The following is a 24111-nucleotide window of genomic DNA, read 5'->3' as shown; positions in this document are numbered from 1 at the left end:
TGCCATACTGCTATCATTTGAGCTAAATGGTTGAGCAATATTACTGGTAAATTGTAAAAAAAAAATTTCACTTTGATAGGTGTCAGTACATGACTCCCATCTTAATGACTGGCCCTGAGCACCCCTGCATTGATCCCTGTATACAAAGTTCCCTGCACTGCCCATGTACTGATTTTTGAAAAGATGAAGCAGCTGTCAGCAACCTACTGAAAGGTCCGGTCACTCTCATGTACAGTAATATATAGGATGGAAAGGCATACCAATATCTTTGGGAGACTAGAAGGATTTTGGTGGGCCTTCCAGTAAAATGGGAGATATTGTATGTGGTGAGATTAATGGCGGGCTCTTAGGCAATACTGTTTTTTTACTAGGTTTTAGTTTTAACTTTAAGCTGAATTATTCACCTTAAAACTATATCAAATACATGTCAGAACATATACTGTATACTGAATGTAATATGTTTTTAATTATTTAGCACAGAAATAAATAATTTTTTGACATGCACAAATTAAAACATAAAATATGTTTTTGTTCCATGGTCAAAAGGCATAATTTTTCTATGCAAAATTATACATTTCTAAAGACTAGCAATTCTATCCTATACAACTATTACAATATTTTTATTTACTTTTATTTTTGTATTTTTTTTAAGCCAGTTATCAATGTATTTTTATTATGAAACATGAACACCTTCAAAAATATATTTTTAGTTAAAGAGACCCTGGCACTAGACCACATTTATTTAAACAACCTTTACACAATATTATGTGAACATTTAAAGTATTTTTTTTTTATCAGAAAGCTTCCAGAGTTTCCAGAGTACAAATACTGTCATACAAGGCTTCAGGTACAAAAGGTATAGATATTTGAAATGATAACAGATAGCATTAGTATTACATTCGAAGGCTAAATAAAATCAACGTAGACCATGTATAAGGTGTAGTGACAGCACAAAGCATCCCACCGAGTTCTCCCTAACAGGGAGACCAACAGGCATTTATAGGGGTCTACTCTTTACTAAATGTAGTACACAAGGAGCACAAGCCTGGAGTACACAGCCAACATTTAATGTATTTTAGACATGTAATTGACATTTAAAAGTCTCTCTTGTGTAGATGTCTTAAAGCCCAGGAATTCAGCTGGCTGCCTCCATCTTGGATTGGGGGTCAGTAGCCTCAGCAGACTTATAGCAGTCACTCAAGTGACCCCTTCACTCCTTCTGCAACTACATAAAATGTAATGAAGATAAGTAAAGGGAAGTGCAGAGCACTAGGCCAGGACAGAGTATTTAGACACTCCCAGAAGAGGAGAGGGTTATGGCATCCAAGGAGGGAAAGGGCAGTGCTAGAGAGTTGACTTTTCCTGGAACAGTCAAATTTTGTAGCAAGTTCAAAGCCACATTGCAAGTTCAGAAAACATCATCTTTAATGGAAAGAAAAAACACTGCAAGCAAGCATTTAAAATACTTGCTTTTTTTGTGCCTTTAATTGCAATTTTTAAGTTGGTGACAGGGTCTCTTTACACTATCTTCCTGTCTGACTGTTTGGAATGGTAACACGATCATTGTGAATATCAGATCTCCTCTATTTTTACTACAGTGTATCCGGCACCTGCAGGAGTCTTATATATTGAAGATAATACAAGACCATGGAATTGTTAGATCAGATTTACCCAGATTACCATTTTAGAAACATTTCCAGCAATAATACAAACCAAGAAACTTTCTTAGATATATCTAACAATGATTTGATCGGAACATCAGTAATTGGCATCTTGCTGTCCTTAATGTGTGTTGCTGGTGTGGTTGGCAACTTTTATACTCTAGTGGTAATTTGTATCTCAATGACAACATTCACATCGATGTACATCCACATACTTAATTTGGCATTGGCTGATTTGTTATATCTTTCAACCATCCCATTTATTGTCCACAACAGCTTTGTAAAGGAATGGTACTTTGGAGAGGTTGGCTGTAGGGTTCTGTTGAGCCTGGACCTTCTGACCATGCATGCCAGCATTTTCATCTTAACAGTAATGAGCACTGAGAGATATATTGCAGTGAGTAAACCTTTTAATACTGTTCGAGGGTCAAAGAGATACCGCAAAAGCCTGGCCCTTGCAATCTGGGTGTTGTCCTTCCTTTTGACATTACCCATGATGGTGATGATACATCAAGAAGAAAGGATTCTTGACAATGGTACAGTCCGGAAATTATGTACCCCCACATGGAGCGATGAACAATATAAGATATATCTTACAGTGCTGTTTACTACAAGCATCCTTGCTCCTGGGGTAATTATTGGCTATTTATATACCAAACTGGCAAGAGCTTATTGGATATCTCAAACCAAAAGCCTTCTAAATAAGGAGCTGCCAAGATCTCCAAAGCAAAAAGTGATACTGATGATCTTCGTTATTGTGCTTGCTTTCTGGGCTTGCTTTCTCCCATTCTGGATATGGCAGCTAGTACCTCTCTACAGCAACGAAGAGCTGAGGTTGTCTGTTCAAACTGAGATCTATGTGAATAGTCTGGTGACTTGTCTAACCTACGGCAACAGCTGCATCAACCCCTTTCTGTACACTTTACTAAGCAGAAATTACAAGGAATATCTTCGCAATAGGCAAAGGGGAGGACTCGGATCCCTGAGCCTTAAGGGTGGAATAGGCTACCAGGACAATCCTGCCAAAAGATCCTTGTCTGGAGGAAGCAACCAAGGTACAGAGACTGTTACATTAAGCAATGCAAAGCTGGCAGTAAAAACACAGCATTCAGTTTGAAGGAGGTAAGGTTTTTCAATATATTTTGTAATGTACTGTAGACAATTACTTACCAAGTACCCCTAAGGATGTATCTTTATCTCTACCCCATCTAAATGTCTCAATTCTTTCCAAGTAATCTTTTGAGCTTTTAATTTTTTTTTATTATTATTAATATTACTATCATACAGGATTTATATAGCGCCAACAGTTTGCGCAGCCCTTAACAAAATAAAGGCAGACATTACAGTTACATTACAATTTGATACAAGAGGAATCAGAGGGCCCTGCTCATTAGAACTTACAATCTAAAAGGGAGGGTCAATGGATACAAAAGGTAAAAGGCTGTGGGGGATGAACTGATGGAGGAAGTAAAACCGTGTATTAGTTAGAAGCAGGATAGGCTTCTTCAAAGAGAAGGGTTTTCAGGGACCGTCTAAAGGTGAATAGATTAGGGGACAGTCAGACAGATTGGGGAAGGGAGTTCCAAAGGTTGGGAGAAGCTCCGGAGAAATCCTGGATGCCAGCATGGGAGGAGGTGACAAGGGATCTAGAGAGCAGGAGGTCTTGGGGTGACCGAAGAGAGCGGCTTGGTTCGTATTTTGGGACTAGCTTAGTGATGTAGCTGGGGACAGAGTTATGGATGCTTTGAAAATTATTGGTGGTACTTTGAATTTTATTTGTTGGGTGAGTGGTGGAAGCCAGTGGAGGGATTGACAGAGAGGGGTGAAGGACACTGAATGGTTGGTAAGGTGGTTGAGTCTTGCAGAGGTATTCATTATGAACTAAAGGGGGGGGGGTAGTCTATGTAAAGGTAATCCAATGAGGAGGGAGTTGCAGTAGTCGAGGCTAGGGATAACCAGGGGGTGAATTAGAAGCTTGGTGGTGTCATTATTAAAAAGGGGTATATTCTAGAAATGTTGTGGAGGCTAAGGCGACATGATTATGACAGGGTAAATATAACAATATAAAATAAGTAAATATAACAATCCCACTTTGTTTTGTATAAAATGTTATATTTGTTAAACTTTCAATCTTTCAATCTTTTAATCTAGTAAAACAAGTTTAATTTGAAAAGTAGGTAACTTACTGAATCTGTCAAAAGTACCACTGGAAGTACAGGCTCTGTATGTTGATGGCCCCTATTTTACATTATACCAAGGCTTGCCAGCCACCCTATATTACAAGGTCACTTACTGAATATGCTTGACAGAAAGTTCAATGGTCTAAGAGTGCACTTACATTGGCTGTTTTAACTGTGCCTGGGCATAGGTCACCCCCTTGGTCCAGTTTGTTTGTGTGGCAAGAGTGCTCCAAACAGTGCCGGGGACCACTTGAAAATGGTGGTCAAAGGCATGTTAGACTTGTGGTTCAGTACAGTTCTCTTTAGTGCGAGTGCTTACCTTGCCTGAGCACAGAACTCTCCATAGATCACTGAGCACAGAAGCAGGGATCACTCTGGTCTGGTTGGCAAAGGTGATGATGTAAGTGTGCCCAGTAATAGTTGCTTATAGCCCAGTGTGGGTGCAGGTCAACGGTTGAGTGTGTGGAGGGCAGTCAAACTCAGGCATGGTTCAGTTCAACCATGTCCATTATGAGTGCACCCTCATAGGAGAGGGTTTACCATAATTTGCAGTTTGCATGAAACAGGTCAGTATGTGAGGTAAGACAAAATAATCTCTAAGGCCCCTTCCACATGGGGCAGACTCCATTGAAGTCTGCTGATCCTCCTCTGAGCAGGTGAACAGCTGGTCCGTGTCCTCTCTCTTTGTCCTTGTCTCTTTACACCCGACTGCCATCTTATCTGATCCACCAGACAGATGGGAAAGGGATCGGATGTCGGTGGGTGTCAACAGACACATGTCCGTTGACACCCGTCGCTCCATATAGGAGACTGGAGTGCTTGTGTGCTGGTGTGAAAGGGACCTAACTGTTATTACTGTTTAGAATATAGGGAAATACATTTATTAGATTATTAACCCGATCACAGCTATTCTAGAATAACATTAATGTTGCTGAGATGCACTGGGCAGCTAAGATATTCCTCATTTGTCTATTGTGGGCCAATTGTTCTTCTGAACAGGGCCATATACCATAAGTCATTCATGACCTAGTGCTTATGGAAGAAGAATGAGAGCAATGGCGTCCCTAGGGGGTCAGAGGGGGCCCTGCCCCCCAACATTATGGTGTGCCCCACCATGTGCCCCCCCAATTAAAAAAAATATATATATATTTTTTTTTTTACAAAAAAATCAATGTCTAAGAGGGGGTAGAGTCCCCAGTCAGCTCCTGCGGGTGATTCCTCCCCCCTCCCTCTGCTTGCTGACACTGCATAATGCGAGCACTCACACAACCACGGCCACCCAATCTGCTCCTTCCCCTGCATCCTCATTGGCAGGGAGAAGAGCGAGTTGCAGGAAGGACTCCACCGGGACTCTCAGTTACTGAAAAAACAGACTGATTTCTTCCATCCTTAGGACAGGAGAACCAGCCTGTAAATTCCAAGAGATGCCAGACCAGAGCAGTCAATAGCAGGGGCAGGACAGCAAGAGGAGGCTGGGGAACCCCACAGTGGCAGAACACCAGGGCCCGGAGGAAAGACAACCTTTGCAACCCTGATAGTTCTCCCACTGCTTTGGATCCTTATATTTTCTTGGTATGCTGGTGACATATATATATATATCTTGTTTTCTGCCACCCTGGGGGACCCCAATACAGTAGGAAGGGAGCTCACTGCAGAACATGTGAAAGGGTCGTTGTGGAGTCGTAGTAAAGGGCCCCAGTATATATTTATATATCTATATATCTATATATATGCATTTTATAGTTGCCCCCCTGCTTTTGTCCCTGTCCCCCTATGTGCCCCCCTAAATATAAAAGCTGGAAATGCCACTGAATGAGAGCAGCAGCATCAAATAAAACATACCATGTACGTTTCATTGTAATAAATCCTGTTGTAGAAAGAGCTACTAAGAAGAGCTGGCAGACTCTCTATAACACATACCCTGTAGCCATCTCCGTTCTACAGTCTCCTCATGGGGGAAGGCCGAGTTCAACAGTATCTCTGCCTATAAAGCAAGCAGCATGCTGTCTCTAGTGTTTTGACTTTCTTCACAACAGTACTCATGCATTAGCACTGATGACAAAAGAAATAAAGTCTCTCCCTCAATCACCTGTGCCTGGGGTAGTGGGCTTAAAAACAAGTTCTAGTTCATCTATGCTGATGTGAAACTCCAAGAAAACAGCTATACATGGTTAAAATACATATGTTTACTGTTTTACCTACCAAATTATTTGTAATTTTGGCCAGCCTTTCATGGTGAGACACACACCCCTGCTAGTCAATACGTGCACACTGCTACCTCCTGGTTTAGCATAGGGATCTGCGTCCAAAGGTTTATGTTCACTTCAGAATTGCTTCTCTCCCCATAAAAGTCAAGGAATTGTAGAAGCTGCTTGAAGCAGGTTGATGCAGCTTAGAATAAGGCAGAAGAAGAAGGCATTACAATGTGATTTCAAATGCAAGCAGAATGTGCAACACAAGCCCAAAGCTTTTTAACATAGGTTCCTGGTTCAGCTCAAAAAATACTACTAGTGTAGGGTAGGGCAAAGAGGTGACCAGTTGTAACTTCCAATATGGCCACTAGATGTTCCCATTGCCATAGGTCAGGAAAGGCTCAGGAGTTGTTAAAGTGGTTGTAAACCTCAGACATGAACTATACTGCCTCTATAGTGTGTACTTGTCTCAATTAAGAGCACTAACTGTCATTTCTGTCGGCTGCTTTGTTCCTCTGCTGTCAGCATGAGTCACTTCTGACAAAGTTTTCCTGATGCATAGAGAAAAATGGTGACAGTGGAGGGACCTCCAGTAGATTGACAGCCTAAGCTCTGTTCCTGTGTGCTGTGTGGAGGGTGGTGTGTTATGGTGTTAACAGGACACATAGAAAACAATTGTTTTCTTTGTGTCCCTGCAGACTGTACATAATAAATATGCGCATCTCTGCACATGGCATCAACAGGCCTATGGAAGTCTACCATTGGTTTTTATGTACTTATGGTGTGAATGATGCCAAAATCTTCCAGTGAGGATTCATGTTGTGATAACAAGTGTTTCAGAAGAGATTTATCTCTTTTTAAGCCCCCATTGCACCAAAGGCTAGCACTGGAAAAGTTAGGCTTCTGCTATAGAAGTAGAATTTTGTATTAGCTGGCTAAAAGATCCCCATTATTTATTTCCACAGTTATTCTTTAAAACCTAGGTGTAGGTAATCATTATAATCTGGTTGAGAAACTAATGCCGCGTACACACGGTTGGAATTTCGGCCCGCAAAAGACTGATGAGAGTTTTTCGTTGGAAAATGCGACCGTGTGTATGCTCCATTGGTCTTTTGCTGGCGGAATTCCAACCAGCAAAAGATTGAGAGCATGCTCTCAATTTTTCGGTCGGGAAAAGTTCCTATCCGAAAATGTGATCGTCTGTGGCAATTCCGACATGCAAAATCCCTACGCATGCTCGGAAACAATTCGACGCATGCTTGGAAGCATTGAATGTCGTTTTCTCGGCTCATCGTAGTGTTGTACGTCACCGCGTTCTTGACGGTTGTAATTTCAGCGAACTTTTGCGTGACTGTGTGTATGCAAGGTAAACTTGAGCGGAATCCCGTCAGAAAAGCCGTCATATCTTTTTCTGAGGAGAAAACCGATCGCGTGTACGCGGCATAAGATTTACATTTACTGTACCAAAGTTATTGTCTGTAGATATTACGGTTTTCTGTGTAATATTAAATATATAAATGTTGTTCATGGTGGTCTTGTAACCACTCCTGTAGAAAAGAAAAGCAACATTGTGCAACCCTATGTTCGGTCTTTTCTCCCAAAATTCTCAGTACAGTGCAAGGCATCACTATTTAGCATCAAGAGCAGCCATATTCAAAACCCATACAATTGCCATGGCTGACTGTCAGAAGCCACACATATTGCTGTTGCCGTTTATCTTACTGTTCTATGTAGGGCTCAGTCACACAGATGTACCGATCCCTCTACATGCAGCCCCTGAGTTACGAACACCCGAGCTCCGAACGACTCCTACTTACATGCGAACCTCAGTGCCGGTTGCTTGTGCTCCATGCTGGTCCTGGATACCTCCGAGCAGCTATCTTCCAGCTCCGGTCCTCCGAACACATCCCACACTGCAGTACTACATGTACTGCATGGCCAGAAGAGCCCCAGATAACATAACTGCATGTCCAGAAGCACCCCAACATCCCACATCCCTGCACAGGTTAAAGTTACATTTAAAAATGTACTGTTCCAACTCACACACAAATTCCACTTAAGAACAAACCTACAGTCCCTATTGTGTTCACAACCCAGGGACCGCCTGTACTAATGCAGGATGCATGGATGTTCCGTGCTGACCTCTAAAGGCTACCTGCTCAGATCCATGACGGGTTACCAGCTGCACAGACCACGAATCTCGAAGTGTATCCTGGAGTGTACATATATGGGGGTCCAATGCACAGATTAGAACACAGTCTGTATGCATCCTGATCTATGCATCGGCCCATATGGATGTACAGGATGGGATTTGCATGGAGATCTGTGCAGTTCTGTTCAGCCAGCCACCTGTTATTAATCTAAACAGGCTGCCTGCACGTGGCTGCACAGAGCACACTCGGGTGAAGATGGCCCCTTCGCATGGGTGTATGGATCATCCATGTCAATAAGGCCTTAAAGGCTCTCAGGGCAGAAAGGCATCCTGTACAACCTAGATAGGATGAGAAAAGAATGAGAAGTAGGATTGGAAGGAAACGAGTGCTTTAAAGTGGTTGTAAAGGTAAAAGGTTGTGTGTAGCTCTCCTTCAAGCCCCCCTTATAATTGCCTGAGCCCAAACTTGATCTAGTGCTGTGCCTGAAAGCAGCAGCTCTCTATGCTCTCTCTCTCCTCAATGGACATGGAGGCAGCAGTGGGAGCCATTAATCCTGCTGCTGTCAATCACAGCCACAGAGTAAAGACCAGGGGGCAGGGTTGCTCTGTGCAAAACCATTGCACAGAGCAGGTAAGTATGACATGTCTGTTATTTTTTATATATATATATATATATATATATATATATATATATATATATATATTTATATTTAAAACCAAAAGTATTGGGACGCCTGCCTTTACACCCAAGTGAACTGTTAATGGCATCCCAGTCTTAGTCCATAGGGTTCAATATTGAGTTGGCCCACCCTTTGTAGCTATAACAGCTTCAACTCTTCTGGGAAGGCTGTCCACAATGTTTAGGAGTGTGTCTATGGGAATGTTTGACCATTCTTCCAGAATTCGTCCAGAACAGCAGGATCACCCGGGTTTTTTGCAGAATACAGAAAACAAATCTCATAGTGACTGAGTATGAATGTAATCAGTGGTGCTTCATTTGCGGGCTGTTGTCCTTCCTTGCTGCGCATTCCAAAGCTCCGAGTAGCTTCCGCCCGGCGCCCATAGTATCTATTACTATGGCCGGGTTGTTTGACTGACATCCGAGTTAAATGTCACTTCCGGTTTTCGCTCTCCCATTGCGCCTGAGAGAGAAAACTGGAAGTATGAGGAGCAGACTCCTCCATGGCTGCTGCCAGTGCCCACTGAAGGAGACACAGCAGGAGGAGAGGACACCAGAGCAAGGTAAGTGCCAGTCCGGACCTCCCACGGAGAAGGGGGAGGGGGGTTTGATGGGACACAGGCTGCATTTGATGGGACAGTGAGGCTGCATTTGATGGGACACAGGCTGCATTTGATGGGACAGTTAGGCTGCGTTTGATGGGATGCAGGCTTCAAATGATGGGACAGTGAGGCTGCATTAGATGGGACACAGGCTGCATTTGATAGGGCACAGTGAGGCTGCATTTGATGGGAAAGTGAGGCTGCATTTGATGGGGCACAGTGAGGCTGCATTTGATGGGCACAGTGGCTGCATAAGATGGGCACAGTGGCTGCATAAGATGGGCACAGTAGCTGTATTTGATGGGCACAGTGGCAGCATTTGATGGGCACAGTGGCTGCGTTTGATGGGCACAGTGGCTGCGTTTGATGGCACAGTGGCAGCGTTTGATGGCACAGTGGCTGCGTTTGATGGGCACAGTGGCTGCCTTTGATGGCATAGTGGCTGCGTTTGATGGGCACAGTGGCTGCGTTTGATGGGCACAGTGGCTGCGTTTGATAGGCACAGTGGCTGCGATTGATTGGGTTTTTTTTCAGAGCTTGTTTGTGCCCCCCAAAAAATTTTGAGCACTAGCCACCACTGAATGTAATGCACCATTTATTGATAGCTTTTAATGATGTGGGTCGACACCCTAAACGACTGCCCACAGTATAATACAGGGGTTATGGCAGCACATAATCACTGTGGGTGATTTGGCATCTGATAAAAGTGGTTCCGGTAGTGGAGTCACTTTTAGAGGTGGGGGAAAGGTGCCCCCCCCCCCCCATCCTCACTGCCGTTGATTTCAGGTCACTTACGGGGTTTACCGGAGCCATCGGTAAACCCAGGAACGATCAGATCCATCGGATGGATAGGCAGGAAGTTGAGTGAGGGCAAGATGGCCCCCACTCGGCTCTATGACCTTGGAGGACCGGAGCGACCTCCAATGCCACTTACGGTTCTCGGGCCTAAAGATTTTTTTTTTTTTTTTTTTTTTAAGTCAAAACGTCAAAAAAAATGTTTTTCTTTTCTTTTGCTTTTAAAGGTAAATGAAAGATCTGGGGTCTTTTTGACCACAGATCTCTCGATAAAGAGGACCTGTCATGCTTATTTCTATAAGAAGAGATATTTACATTCTTTGTAATAAAATAAAAAAAATAAAGAGACTGTAAAAATAAAAAGTAATAAGTAATTAAATAAGCAAAAAAAAAGTTAAGTGTCCAATCCCTCCATACTTACGTGCAGAAGCGAACACATATGTAAACAATGTTCAAACCCCACATACCGTAGTTTGTTGCCATTCCACGAGAGTGTGCAATTTTAAAGCATAACATGTTGGGTATCTATTTACTCAGCGTAACATCATCTTTTATATTATACAAAAAAATTGGGATAACATTAGTTTTTTTTTTATTTTATGTATTAAAACGTATTTTTTCCAAAACAATTGCATTTGAAAGACCACTGCGCAAATACAGCGTGACAAAATATTGCAACGATCACCATTTTGTTCTCTAGGGTCTCTGCTAAAAAAAATCATATATAATGTAAACAAAAAGTTCCAGAAAAGGCCTGGTCAGCAAGTGGTTAATAGTGTGGAGTGTGTTTTGTGAGCTATAAGAATTTTAAATGCCATACAAAGTGTTTCCCATTTGAAGGATGTTTGCCTTTTTCATATCTGGTATGTCTATAAATGATTAGGCAATATTGTATTGTTCTTGAGCCGGTCAGTAATATTTATTTCTTCCTACTTTTAGGTACGGCGAGCCCACTACTGACTGAGCCTCTGGAATTCATCAGAAAATCTTCTACACTAAATCTTTCACACGAGGAAGTCAAACAGTCTTTGTATAACCAACCAGCGGGGACAAAGAACACCTCAAGATCAACATAAAAGTGACTGTCTAACAAAATATATTAAAGCAGACTTTTACCTTATAATAAAACATTTGCAAGCAGGCAGGCTTTTATTGCAGAGGAGACGTGCTATGTTTCTTCTGCAATAAAACCTTCTTACCTCTCAATATTCCTAAAAATATACACTGAGCCGTGTCCGCTCTCAGCAGGCCTTGGTTTTAGGGTGAATTAAAGCATAGGTAAAAAAAAATAAAAAAATTTTGTTTTGGATAGAATCAAGCTTTTATTACTGTCTGTGTCCCCACAGGACCACAGTTACTGAAACTGAAAGTCATGGAAAATCCTAAATTAAAGGCTTAAATTAAAGGGATATAGGCAATATCTCCATTGTAGACATCTGTTTTATAGGCAACTGTCTAAGGAGGGGAATTCCACTGATTCTGGGAGATTGTCTCTTACTTCCTGTTGTGTCTCTGACACAGGAAGTAAGGGAAAATCTCCCCAACAATACCCAAATAGCACAAAATAAAAAACGGGCAGGGTTTTCAAACCGTGCCTATTCTAGCCAATGTTTTTTACTTTTTGCTATAAAAAATATCCAGAAAAATTTAAAAAACTAAATTTCTTCATCAGTTTAGGCCAATATGTACAGTATCTTACAAATGTGAGTATACTCCTCACATTTGTGAATATATTTTATTATATCTTTTCATGTGACAACACTTAAGAAATGACACTTTGCTACAATGTAAAGTACTGAGTGCACAGCTTGTATAACAGTGTAAATACAACTCCTCTCCACTCCTCCATAACGACATCACGGAGCTGGTGGATGTTAGAGACCTTGCGCTCCTCCACCCTCCGTTTGAGGATGCCCCACAGATGCTCAATAGGGTTTAGATCTGGAGACATGCTTGGCCAGTCCATCACCTTTACCCTCAGCTTCTTTAGCAAGGCAGTGGTCGTCTTGGAGGTGTGTATGGGGTTGTTATCATTTTGGAATACTGCCCTGTGGGCCAGTCTCTGAAGGGAGAGGATCATGCTCTGCTTCAGTATGTTACAGTACATATTGGCATTCATGGTTCCCTCAATGAACTGTAGCTCCCCAGTGCCAGCAGCACTCATGCAGCCCCAGACCATGACACTCCCACCACCATGCTTGACTGTAGGCGAGACACGCTTGTCTTTGTACTCCTCACCTGGTTGCCGCCACACACGCTTGACACCATCCGAACCAAATACGTTTATCTTGGTCTCATCAGACCACAGGACATGGTTCCAGTAATCCATGTCCTTGGGCTGCTTGTCTTCAGCAAACTGTTTGTGGGATTTCTTGTGCATCATCTTTAAAAGAGGCTTCCTTCTGGAATAACAGCCATGCAGACCAATTTGATGCAGTGTGCGGCGTATGGTCTGATCACTGACAGGCTGACCCCCCACTCCTTCAACCTCTGCAGCAATGCTGGCAGCACTCATACGTCTATTTCCCAAAGACAACCTCTGGATATGATGCTGAGCACGTGCACTGAATTTCTTTGGTCCACCACGCCGAGGCCTGTTCTGAGTGGAACCTGTTCTGTTAAACCGCTGTATGGTCTTGGCCACCGTGCTGCAGCCCAGTTTCAGGGTCTTGGCAATCTTCTTATAGCCTAGGCCATCTTTATGTAGAGCAACAATTCATTTTTTTCAGATCCTCAGAGAGTTCTTTGCCATGAGGTGCCATGTTGAACTTCCAGTGACCAGTATGAGTGAGTGAGAGCGATAACACCAAATTTAACACACCTGCTCCCCATTCACACCTGATACCTTGTAACAAACGAGTCACATGACACCAGTGAGGGAAAATGGCTAATTGGGCCCAATTTGGACATTTTCACTTAGGGAAGTACTCACTTTTGTTGCCAGCGGTTTAGACATTAATGGCTGTGTGTTGAGTTATTTTGAGGGGACGGCAAATTTACCCCATTATACAAGCTGTACATTCACTACTTCACATTGTAGCAAAGTGTCATTTCTTCAGTGTTGTCACATGAAAAGATAGAATAAAATATTTACAAAAATATGAGGGGTGTACTCACTTTTGTGAGGTACTGTATTCTTCTACATATTTTTGGTAAAAAAAACAAAAAACAAAAAAAAACGCAACAAGCGTTATATTGATTGGTTTGCACAAAAGTTATAGTGTCTGCAAAGTAGGGGATATATTTATGGCATTTTTACAATATTTTTTTTTTTTTACTAGTAATGTTGGTGATCAGCGACTTTTAGCGGGACTGCAACATTGCGGCGGACAGATCGGACACTTTTGACACTGTTTTGGAACCATTGACATTTATACAGCGATCAGTGCTATAAAAATTCACTGATTACTGTATAAATGACACTGGCAGGGAACTGGTTAACACTAAGAGGCGATCAAGGGATTAAATGTGTTCCCTGGGAGGTGTTTCTAACTGTGGGGGATGGGACTGACTAGAGGAGGAGAGAGATTGCTGTTCCTGATCACTAAGAACAGCAGATCTCTCTCTCCTCCCCTGTCAGAACGGGGATCTGTCTGTTTACATTGACAGATCCCCGTTCTGGCTCTCTGTGGAGCGACGTGGGTGGCCGGCAGACATTGTGACCGGCGGCCACGCGCATCGGCTCCGGCATCAGGCCTCCCACAGCCCTTAAAGCGGCCAACGTACACCTACACCGATGGCGGCTGGTCGGCAACAGGTTAAAGTGGAGGTAAACCCTCCTATCATTTTCAGCTAAGGAAGCTACCATCTTTGCCTCTGTTTAATCTTCAACTGCCATGATGCTGAACATGTGATCAGTTATTACACCAGCTATTGGAAGGTTTGACAGTTTGGTTGAGAGCACAACCAATGTGACAGTTACATATCTGGCACGTATGGGAGTTCTATCTTCTCAGCCAATGGAAAAGGGAGTTCAAAGTCATTGCATCGCTGGATGGGAAGGCGGTATAACAGCAACTTTGGTTCCACTTTAAAGGCCAACTGAACTGTCAGTTTAAATCAACTAAATACAGCAAAAACAACTAGGTGTGCAAAGTTTGTTTTCTTTAGAAAGCAGACACAGTGTGAGTAGAAAAGTCTGTCACCTTGCCAGCATGCTGCAGAGAAGAACTGTTAAGCCACATACACACGATCGGATTCTCCAACGGAAATTGTGTGATGACAGGCTGTTGGCGGAAAATCCGACCGTTTGTACGCTCCATCAGACAATTGTTGTCAGATTTTCCATGGACAAATATTGGATGGCAGGTTTTAAAATTTTCCAGATGTCTGTTGTCGGATTTTCCGAGCGTGTGTACACAAGTCCGTCATACAAAAGTCTAAATTACAAACACGCATGCTCGGAAACAAGGACGAGCCAAAAGCGGTCGGTCTTGTAAACTAGCGTTCGTAATGCAGAATTAACATTTGTGACGCAGCAAATGATGAAATCACGAAATGCAGCGCACAATTCTCTTCTTCTTTAATGGGATAATAATGAAGCTGCTTTGCTGGTGATACTGATGGAGTTATTGCAAACGAAATTTAAAAGGCTTTTTTTTTTTGGCGATATCAAAAATAATATTATTATGCTTGTTACTTTTTTTTGGTGCAAGTTACCACAACACCATTATCCCATAGATTTTAAGATCAAATGGTTGGTGTCCCTTGTTAATTTTACATTGTATTTTTTAAAATGTAACTGCCTACTCCCAAACTGTCATTTGAAGTAAAACACATAGCCAAGTATTATTCTCCACAATTTTGTATTGTGCATTAAAAAAAGAATACAAATAAAATTAGACATGCTATCTGCCAATAGAACTTAACCAAAAAGTGCATTCTATGCATCCAAAAATATAGAAAATATAATTAATCAAATCATTATTATTCAACCAAAAAGTAAAATAAAAGCCTCATGCATGTGTCCTGCTTCTTAATATAGGGGGTCAACAATGCCAAGAGTTGGTGAAAGCAGGGGTCCGTCATCCGGAGATAATTCCTAAAATTATCTGGATTATTCTCCTGGAGCTCCCGCAGCAAAGGCATATGACATAATTGGTCACGATTAATAAAGCAACCAATTTTTGGTCCAAGAACTACTCCTCCTCCTGTCCCTGGACTGGACTTGGGTCAAAGCAATAACGCCAAGGCCAATAATAAAAAGCACGTTCTCTCCTCCGATTCCGCAACATGGCTGGTTGATGAACTACCGTTCAGAAACTAACTGAAAAGTGCGAACTGAAAAGAGCAAACTGAAAAGTGTGAAATGAAATGTGTGAAATGAAAAGTGCAAATCAACACTCACCAAACTTCTACTAACACATAATTAGCTGAAGGAGCACAAAAGGTGGCGCCTGACAATTGAACTTAGTCTTTTTTAGCTCGTAGTACGTCTAGTATGTCACTACGTTCGTGTTTGGCACACGCCTTCGACAAAAGTCCAAGGTTATGTCTGCGGACAATCCAATTGTGTGTACGAGGCTTTACTCTCTGGGTGGAAGCAGCAGTTTCTATGCAGAGGTCCAACAGATCCCCTGCTGAATCAGAACTAGACTTCTCCAATCAACAGGGAACATTAGTTTTTCTGATAGAAGAGAGCACTGCTTCCACACAGAGAGCAAGCGTCCATCTCTGCAGAATGCTGGCAGAGGACAGGTCTTTTATTCAGGATGTGGCCATTTTCTAAAATTTGATTTAAACTGAAAGATGATTTATGCTTTATGGCTGTATACCCAGCTCCAACCAACACTTTATAAGCTTTGGACAGAGGAATGCTTAGAACCACTGTCAGGTTTTTATTATATTCTGTGGCCCCATTGGGGTGATTTCTCCTCACTTCCAGTTTGGACAGGCAGTGCTAGAAAATCCTTCCAGCGGAGACATAGACTGCAAAACACTTTTTTAAAAGTAGAATGGAGAAGGGTTAGAACCTCTGCGAGGTCGATATTGCTGTCTGTATCTTGCTGTCCAAGTGAAAACTGCGTGCCTCTTAATACTTGTCCTGTTGTCACAGAGACAGGAAGTGAGGAGAAATCTCCTTAATGATACAATGGGAAGCAATAAAAACGTGACAAAAGTATTCATTTTTTCTAAGTCTACCCAAAACTAAAAAAGAAAAAAAAATTGGGCTAGAGCTGGGATTTAAGAATCTGATATCTTAAAAGGACAAAGCAAACTTCCCTGATAGGTTAACTTTCTCAGGCAGATAACCTGCACTGAAATAAGACAAGGCTGTGTATAGGGATTGATGTTTTCATTGTCAACCTTTTACAAAATTTAGTGAAAAAAGTGATTGTGTAGAAAAATATTTTAATTGCAGCTTAAAGAGGAAGTAAACCCTGATGAGTTTACTTCCTCTTTGTTTCCCTGCAAAGGTAAAGCATAATGGGCTACTATGCATTGCATAGTAGCCCATTATGTGTCACTTACCTGCAGGAGAAGCCCACGATGTCCCCGTCTTCCTCGCTATTAGCGAACATCCATTCTTCACCCCTCTTCCTTCCAGGACCGTGAACTCCGGCTCTGTGACCGGCCGGAGTCGCGTGACATCACTCCCACGCATGCTGGAAACGGCACAGCATGCCCTTTCTAATTCCGGCGCATGCGCAGAAGAAATCGCCCTACCCCTACCGTGCAGGTCTGGGAGATATTTCAAGCACCTACAGGTAAGCCTTAATCTAGGCTTACCTGTAGGTTAAAGTGGTTGTAAAGGGTTTACAAGCACTTTAAATCTAACTGCTATGTATCATCTGAATGCGTTTTTCATTAGTACTCTTTCACACTGGCGGTCATGCTTACTGCCCTTTGAAATACAAATCTGCTGTGGACTGATTTTCAGAGGGCAGTATAGCAGCAGTTAGTAGGTGTTTAGGAGGCACTACCACCTCTAGATGCCTTATTTAATTTGCCGCATGGCAATTTTGCATTGCGGGACTGTGCTGCAACTACAGTGCAAGCCAAGCATTTGGCTTGTGGTTGTGGTGCATTCCCATTGATCTCAATAGGCAAGTTTGATAGGTGGTTCCATCTTCTGTAGGGTTGGAGATCGCACTGGATCGAGTCAGTGGGTTGTAGGTCAATGGTTAGGTGATGGTGGGGGTGGATTGGAAGAGTTTTTTTCCAATGATTTTTGTCCCATTACACTGGAAGGAGGTGGTGTGCCCTTTTGGGGGGCCTTTGGGTACAGGCCTGAGGTAGTTTCCACATGTACTAGTAGAGGTAGAAAAGGAGGGAGCACCCACTCTCCAATGGAATGCAAGTCGAGAGGTACATTTATTTTACTGAGAGTAGCAACAAATGTTCAAGTAAACATGTTTCTCAGGGCTGTCAGAAAAAGAGTAAAAAAAAAAAAAGAAAAAAAAAAAAGGTATACAGAAACATATACAGTATATAAATGATGTAGAAATATATATATAGAAATGTAGAAATGGAAGATAAAAATTTAATTTTCTTTGTAAATGACATATATGTTTCTGTATACCCTTCTTTTTCTGACATCCCTGAGGAAGGGGGAGTCTTTATTCCCGGAAACGCGTTGGCTTGACTGTCTGTTGCTACTCTCAATAAACAACTTTAAATTTACCTCTCAACTTACATTCCATTGGAAACTGGGCTCTCCCTCCTTTTCTACCTCTACTAGGTGGATCTACCTGTGAAACTGTGCAGCCAAGTTAACCACTTGTCGACCAGCCGCCTCAGTTTTACTGCGGCAGAATGGCACGGCTGGGCGAAATGACATTAGCTTACATCACTTCGCCCTGTGGCCACTAAATGTGTCAAAAGAGTCTGATGTGTCCGCCATAATGTCGCAGTCCCGAAAAAAATCGCAGATTGCCATCATTACTAGTAAAAAAAATAATAATAATAAAAATGCTATAAATATATCCCCTATTTTGTAGACGCTATAACTTTTGCGCAAGCCAATCAATATAAGCTTATTGCAATTTTTATTGCCAAAAACATGTAGAAGAATATATATCAGCCTAAACTGAGAAATAACCGCTTTTTTTTTAAAAAAAAGGAGGTAATTTATTATAGCAAAAAGTACAAAATATTGTGTATTTTTTCAAAATTGGCTCTCTTTTTTTGTTTATAGCGCAAAAAATAAAAACCACAGAGATGATCAAATACCACCAAAAGAAAGCTCTATTTGTGGGGAAAAAAGGACGTCAATTTTGTTTGGGTGCAGAGAGGCATGACCGTGCAATTGTCAGTTAAAGTGACGCAGTGCCGAATTGCAAAAAATGCTCTGGTCATTCAGCAGCCAAATCTTCCGGGGCTGAAGCGGTTAAAAAAGGAGCGACTGCAGCATGCATACAGAATTGTCAGGCTGTATTCTCAGAATTCAGGTTCAGTCATCTGCTTTACCACTCCCAGCCTCCCATGTGCAAGAGCCATGTTATTATAAATGAAATCAGTGCTGCCGCTCATGGGCGTCCGCAGAACTTTTTCCGGGGGGGGCCATCCTTTAAGGGTCACCCATGCCTGGCCTCTTTTCAACAATGTCATGAAGGGGAGGGGCTTAGTCAGTATCACTGTGCCCATCAATTGCAGCCTCACTGTGCCAATCAATTTCAATCTCACTGTGCTAATCAATTTTAGCCTCACTGTGCCCATCAAATGCAGCCTGTACAGTACGGAGGGTGTACAGTAGTGTATATCCACATGCCGACCGACGCACGCCAATTTACGTTGGCAGAATGGCACGGGCAGGCAAAAGGGCGTGCCCGTACGTCCCTTTGAATTTGCCGCCTAGCAGGCCCGTGAACTCGATGTTCACCGGCGGCCCGCGATTGCGGCGAGGAGAGGCAGAACGAGGAGATGCCTATGTAAACAAGGCATTTCCCTGTTCTGCCTAGCAACATGACAGGGAGCATTTTGTCATTGGGAGCAATGATCTCTGTCATGTTGCAGTGAGCCCATCCCCCTACAGTTAGAACACATCCAGGGAACACACTTAACCCCTTAATCGCGCCCTAGTGTTTAACCCCTTCCCTGCCAGTGTCATTTATACAGTAATCAGTGGCTATTTGTAGCTCTGATTGCTGTATAAATGTCAGTGGTTCCAAAATAGTGTCAAAAGTGTCCGATCTGTCTGCCATAATGTCACAGTCCCGATGAAAATCACAGATCACCGCCATTACTAGTAAAAAAAAAATAATAATAAAAATGCCATAAATCTATCCCCTGTTTTGTAGACACTATAACTTTTGCACAAAACAATCAATATACGATTGCAATGTTTTTACCAAAAATATGTAGAAGAATACATATCGGCCTAAACTGTGGAAGAAATTTTTTTTAAAAATATATTTTTGGGGGGATAATTATCATAGCAAAAAGTAAAAAATATTGCTTTTTCTTTCAAAATTGTCGGTCCTTTTTTGTTTATAGCGCAAAAAATGATAACCGCAGAGGTGATCAAATACCACCAAAAGAAAGCTCTATTTGTGGGAAAAAAGGACGTCAATTTTGTTTGGGTACAACATCGCACGACCGTTCAAATGTCAGCGAAAGCGATGCAGTGTTGTATCGCAAAAAATGCTCTGGTCAGGAAGGGGGGTCAATCTTTCCAGGTCTGAAGTGGTTAAAGTGGGGGTGGATGGTATTAGTATATACAGGAAGGAAGGTGGGTGTATATATAGCTGTATACATACAGGCTATATTATGTATATCTGCAGTCAGTGATGATGGAGGAACACAGGAAGGAAGGTGGGTGTATATAGCTGTATACAGGAGGAGGACAGGACAGATGATATGATCTTTCCAGAATTCCAGCAATAGCTTTCACTTAGTTCCAACTTTCCAATATGCTCCTCCTAAGTTGTTGTTACCTGTGGTTCTTCACTCAGTCAATGCTGAAAGGTATGATGCCATGCCAGTCCAGTATGCCACTTGATGTCACTTCAGGATTTTTTCCTGCAATGAGGGCGCCCCGGGCCTAGGCAGCGACGAGTCCTCCTTGCTTCCTTGCACCTAATCCTCCAGTCCTCCCCTCCGTAAACATTTCTTACACCACTCCAGTCCTCAGTCCACTGCAGTGGGCGGCACCGGCTGGATCTATATCTCGATTCTCACAGTGAAAAAAGAAACCCACTAGATCGGACTTTGGAGGCAGATTGGAACAACAATATGCTTAAAAGTTGAATTTTATTAAACATAGATATGTAAACATATACAGTATAAAATTGTAATATGAGTGATTAATTATTGATCTCACAGTGACAAGTCTGCACTCTGGCTCTGCACTGCACAGTAGGGAGGGAGTAACTCACTGGAGTGGAGCTATCACATTGGATCAGAGCAACAGCACCAGCCAGCAGACAGCAGTCACTCAGCTCAGCAGAAGTCAGATTCCAGGGGGGGGGGGGCAGTAGCCCCCCCCTTGCGGACGCCCATGCTGCCACTAATTAATTTAGGGGTTCAGCAGGCAAGTAAGCCAAAGGATTGCATTGCAATGCAGGTCAAACACAGCCTCTAAACTGCCATGTGCTCAGGTAAGGTCAATGCTTTTGTGCAGACCTGCCTTTGAGGTTCCAAATGCATATCAAACGCAGGAAAACCGCCACTGACATAAGCCCTAAGGAAGGATTTCTACTAATTATGCATATTTGTATATTGTGTTGGTAAAGTAATTCTCTAAAATTGTGAGCCTTGTAATATATTTTAATGGTTTCAGCCACGTAATCAGTTGTTAATATGGTTTATAATGCTTGATAGCACTTTATTGTTTTATGCACTTTGCCAGTGGTAATGTATGAAATATAAGGGATCCAGAATACAGTCCCTTCCCTGCTTAGTAGCTGCATTCTTTCTCTAATGAATTCTATAATATTGATACAAAAGTTGTCATGTCAGGTTATATGATGGAGGGCAGTCCAAGACAAATATCTGCATCTCAGCCTCTTGCAGAGGGGTACACAAAGAACAAACCAGGGTGATGGGGTTTCAATGTCTGGGACATTGTCTAGACCAGTGGCGGCTGGTGCTCAAAATATTTTGGGGGCGCAAACAAACTGAAAAATTCTGGAAAAAACAACAATTGCAGCCTCACTGTGCCATCAATTGCAGCCTCGCTGTGCCACCATATGCAGCCTCACTGTGCCCACCATGTGCAGTCTCACTGTGCCCACCATGTGCAGTCTCACTGTGCCCACCATGCAGCCTCACTGTGCCCACCATGTGCAGTCTCACTGTGCCCACCATGTGCAGTCTCACTGTGCCCACCATGTGCAGTCTCACTGTGCCCACCATGCGCAGTCTCACTGTGCCCACCATGCGCAGCCTCACTGTGCCCACCATGCGCAGCCTCACTGTGCCCACCATGTGCAGCCTCACTGTGCCCACCATGCGCAGCCTCTCTGTGCCCACCATGCGCAGCCTCACTGTGCCCACCATGCGCAGCCTCACTGTGCCCACCATGCGCAGCCTCACTGTGCCCACCATGCGCAGCCTCACTGTGCCCACCATGCGCAGCCTCACTGTGCCCACCATGCGCAGCCTCACTGTGCCCACCATGCGCAGCCTCACTGTGTCCACCATGTGCAGCCTCAGTGCCCACCATGTGCAGCTTTTGGGCCCCCCCTCGCTCGCCCACCATCAGACCTGCACTTACCCCATCCAGGTGACAGCAGCAAGCTGTGGGATGGGCAGGCAACAGCATGGTTCCCGTGCATCACCTCCATTCCGCGGGGCGCACACAGCGGCAGTACTACCCCCCCTTGCAGGAGGAGGTCCGGCACTTACCGGGCTGTTGGTTCCTCTCCTCCTGTGTCTCACTTTGGGCAGCGGTGGCGGAGGAGTCTGATCTTCCAGCTTTCTCCCCTGTGTGTCTCTTTCGCCAATCACTGACCTGCCTCCTGATTGGCGGGGAGGCACTGTGGTGTAAAAATAGCGAACATTAATTTGCTATGGTCACACAACAGGGTGGGATCAGGGCACACTCTCTGCGCCTGAGCCCACCCTTTTTTGAAGCCTATTAGAGCCTCAGGCTCTAATCAGGTGCAAAAAAAAAAGACCCTCCCACGCTGCCATAGGAGTCCGTGCGTTTGTCGTCCTGAAAGGGGCTGGATGCATGGATAGGAAGGAGGTAAAATGCTTTTTATTCTCCTTGCATGTCCCCCTCGGATCTACAGCAACTGCACTTCCAAGTGCACTTGTAGTGCAAAGTGGATTTGCCTTTCGTAAATAACCCCCAATGTCTGCCGGCCGCCCACGATCCTTCCCCGCAGTGACAGTGTGTAAACATGGCAGATTTCCATTCTGACAGGGGATCACACAGAGACCCTGTCTTTCTGCTATGCAGGAAGACGAATCTGTGTGTTGTCCCAAGCAGCCCATCCCCCATACAGTTAGTAAACACACTGAGGGAACACAGTTAATACTTTGATCGCCTCTGATGTTAACCCCTTCCCTGCCAGTGTCATTAAAAATTAAAATAGTGCATCTTTTTAGCACTGATCACTTTAATAATGTCACTGGTTCCCAAAAAAGTGTGAAAAATGTCAGTTAGGTATCCAATCTGTCCGCCGCAATGTCGCAGTCCCACTAAAAATTGCTGATCACCGCCATTACTAGTAAAAAATAAATAATAAAAGTGCCATAAATCTATCCCATAGTTTGTAGACGCTATAACTTTTGCTCAAACCAATCAATATACGCTTATTGGAGGGTTTTTTTACCAAAAATATGTAGCAGAATACATATTGGAGTAAATTGATGAAGAAATGCGATTTTTAAAAAAATTTATTGGGTATGTTTTATAGCAGAAAGTAAAAAATATTGTTTTTTTTTTTCATTGTCGGTCTCTTTTTGTTTATAGATAAATATTATTTGATCTCATATATCTGTTCACCCATAGGATCCTTCTTCCAGATATAAAAGAAAAAATACGAGGCGCTCACACCCCCCAAGTGATGTAAAATAAGTGAACTACAATTAAACTAAATATTATAGACTGACATCTAGTATATGTATAAACACGTGAGCCTATTCATATACACAGTGCTTGCACACCCAATCTATAACCATACACAATTTAATTCACCAAAATCATGTGACAAAAAATCGTGATGAAGGTTGTGACAAATAATATATTAAAAAATCTTCAATGAATGCTGAGATCTTTGATAAGTGTATGACTCCACGTATCCTTCACCTCACCACCGTGAAACGTGAATCCGCTCCCACAAGAAACACACTCACCGATTTTTATTGCCAGCACTCTCATGCACAGCAAAACACGCTTGTTTACCACACTCCAGGGTAATCAGATATACGAATATCCCACAGTGTTTGATATACCGGTCCACATGAAAAATAATTAAAGTGCTCACATAACGTAAATCAGCACAGCAAGTTTATTAAAACCACTACAATCTTCCAGAAAATCACTCACATTTTTAAATGATTTAAAACAGCAGCAAATGCAGTGTGGCTCACAGCAACTTCAACAATCAGTGGATGAACTCAAAACACAAATGGTCACGGCGGAACCGAGGTGTGCTAGTGCTTGGACTCACAGTCTCTTCCACTTCCTTGGTAGTGCGCCGTGAAATCAAACCACCCTTCGTCCGGTGCGGCTAACAGCGTTGCTCGTCACATCTCACAGCCACGCCTCCGACATGTTTCGTCATAGATTTGACTTATTCATGGGATTTTTTGTTTATAGCACAAAAAATAAACAACGCAGAGGTGATCAATTCTATTTGTGGGAAAAAAAGGACATCAATTTTTTTTGGGTACAGTGTCGCACGACCGCGCAATTGTCAGGTAAAATAACGCAGTGCTGTATCACAAAAAATGGCCTG

General features: G+C 42.9%; 1 protein-coding gene across 1 annotated transcript; it reads left to right on the top strand.

Annotated features, from left to right (window-relative positions):
- Positions 1-1647: 1647 nt before the first annotated feature.
- Positions 1648-11325, top strand: LOC141110062 (urotensin-2 receptor-like). The gene is made up of 2 exons (XM_073601293.1): positions 1648-2783; positions 11201-11325. Exon 1 carries the CDS (start codon positions 1648-1650, stop codon positions 2776-2778), a length of 1131 nt encoding a protein of 376 aa, XP_073457394.1. The 3' UTR covers positions 2779-2783; positions 11201-11325.
- The last annotated feature ends 12786 nt before the right edge of the window (positions 11326-24111 follow it).

This window comes from Aquarana catesbeiana, linkage group LG10 (assembly GCF_042186555.1).
Source record: "Aquarana catesbeiana isolate 2022-GZ linkage group LG10, ASM4218655v1, whole genome shotgun sequence".
Taxonomy (NCBI): domain Eukaryota; kingdom Metazoa; phylum Chordata; class Amphibia; order Anura; family Ranidae; genus Aquarana; species Aquarana catesbeiana.
The sequence above is the reverse complement of the archived record's forward strand: the minus strand, read 5'-3'. Positions and strand labels throughout refer to the sequence as shown.

Excerpts from the sequence above, each read along its gene's own strand:
- LOC141110062 (XM_073601293.1), top strand. The coding sequence starts at position 1,648 with ATGGAATTGTTAGATCAGATTTACCCAGATTACCATTTTAGAAACATT.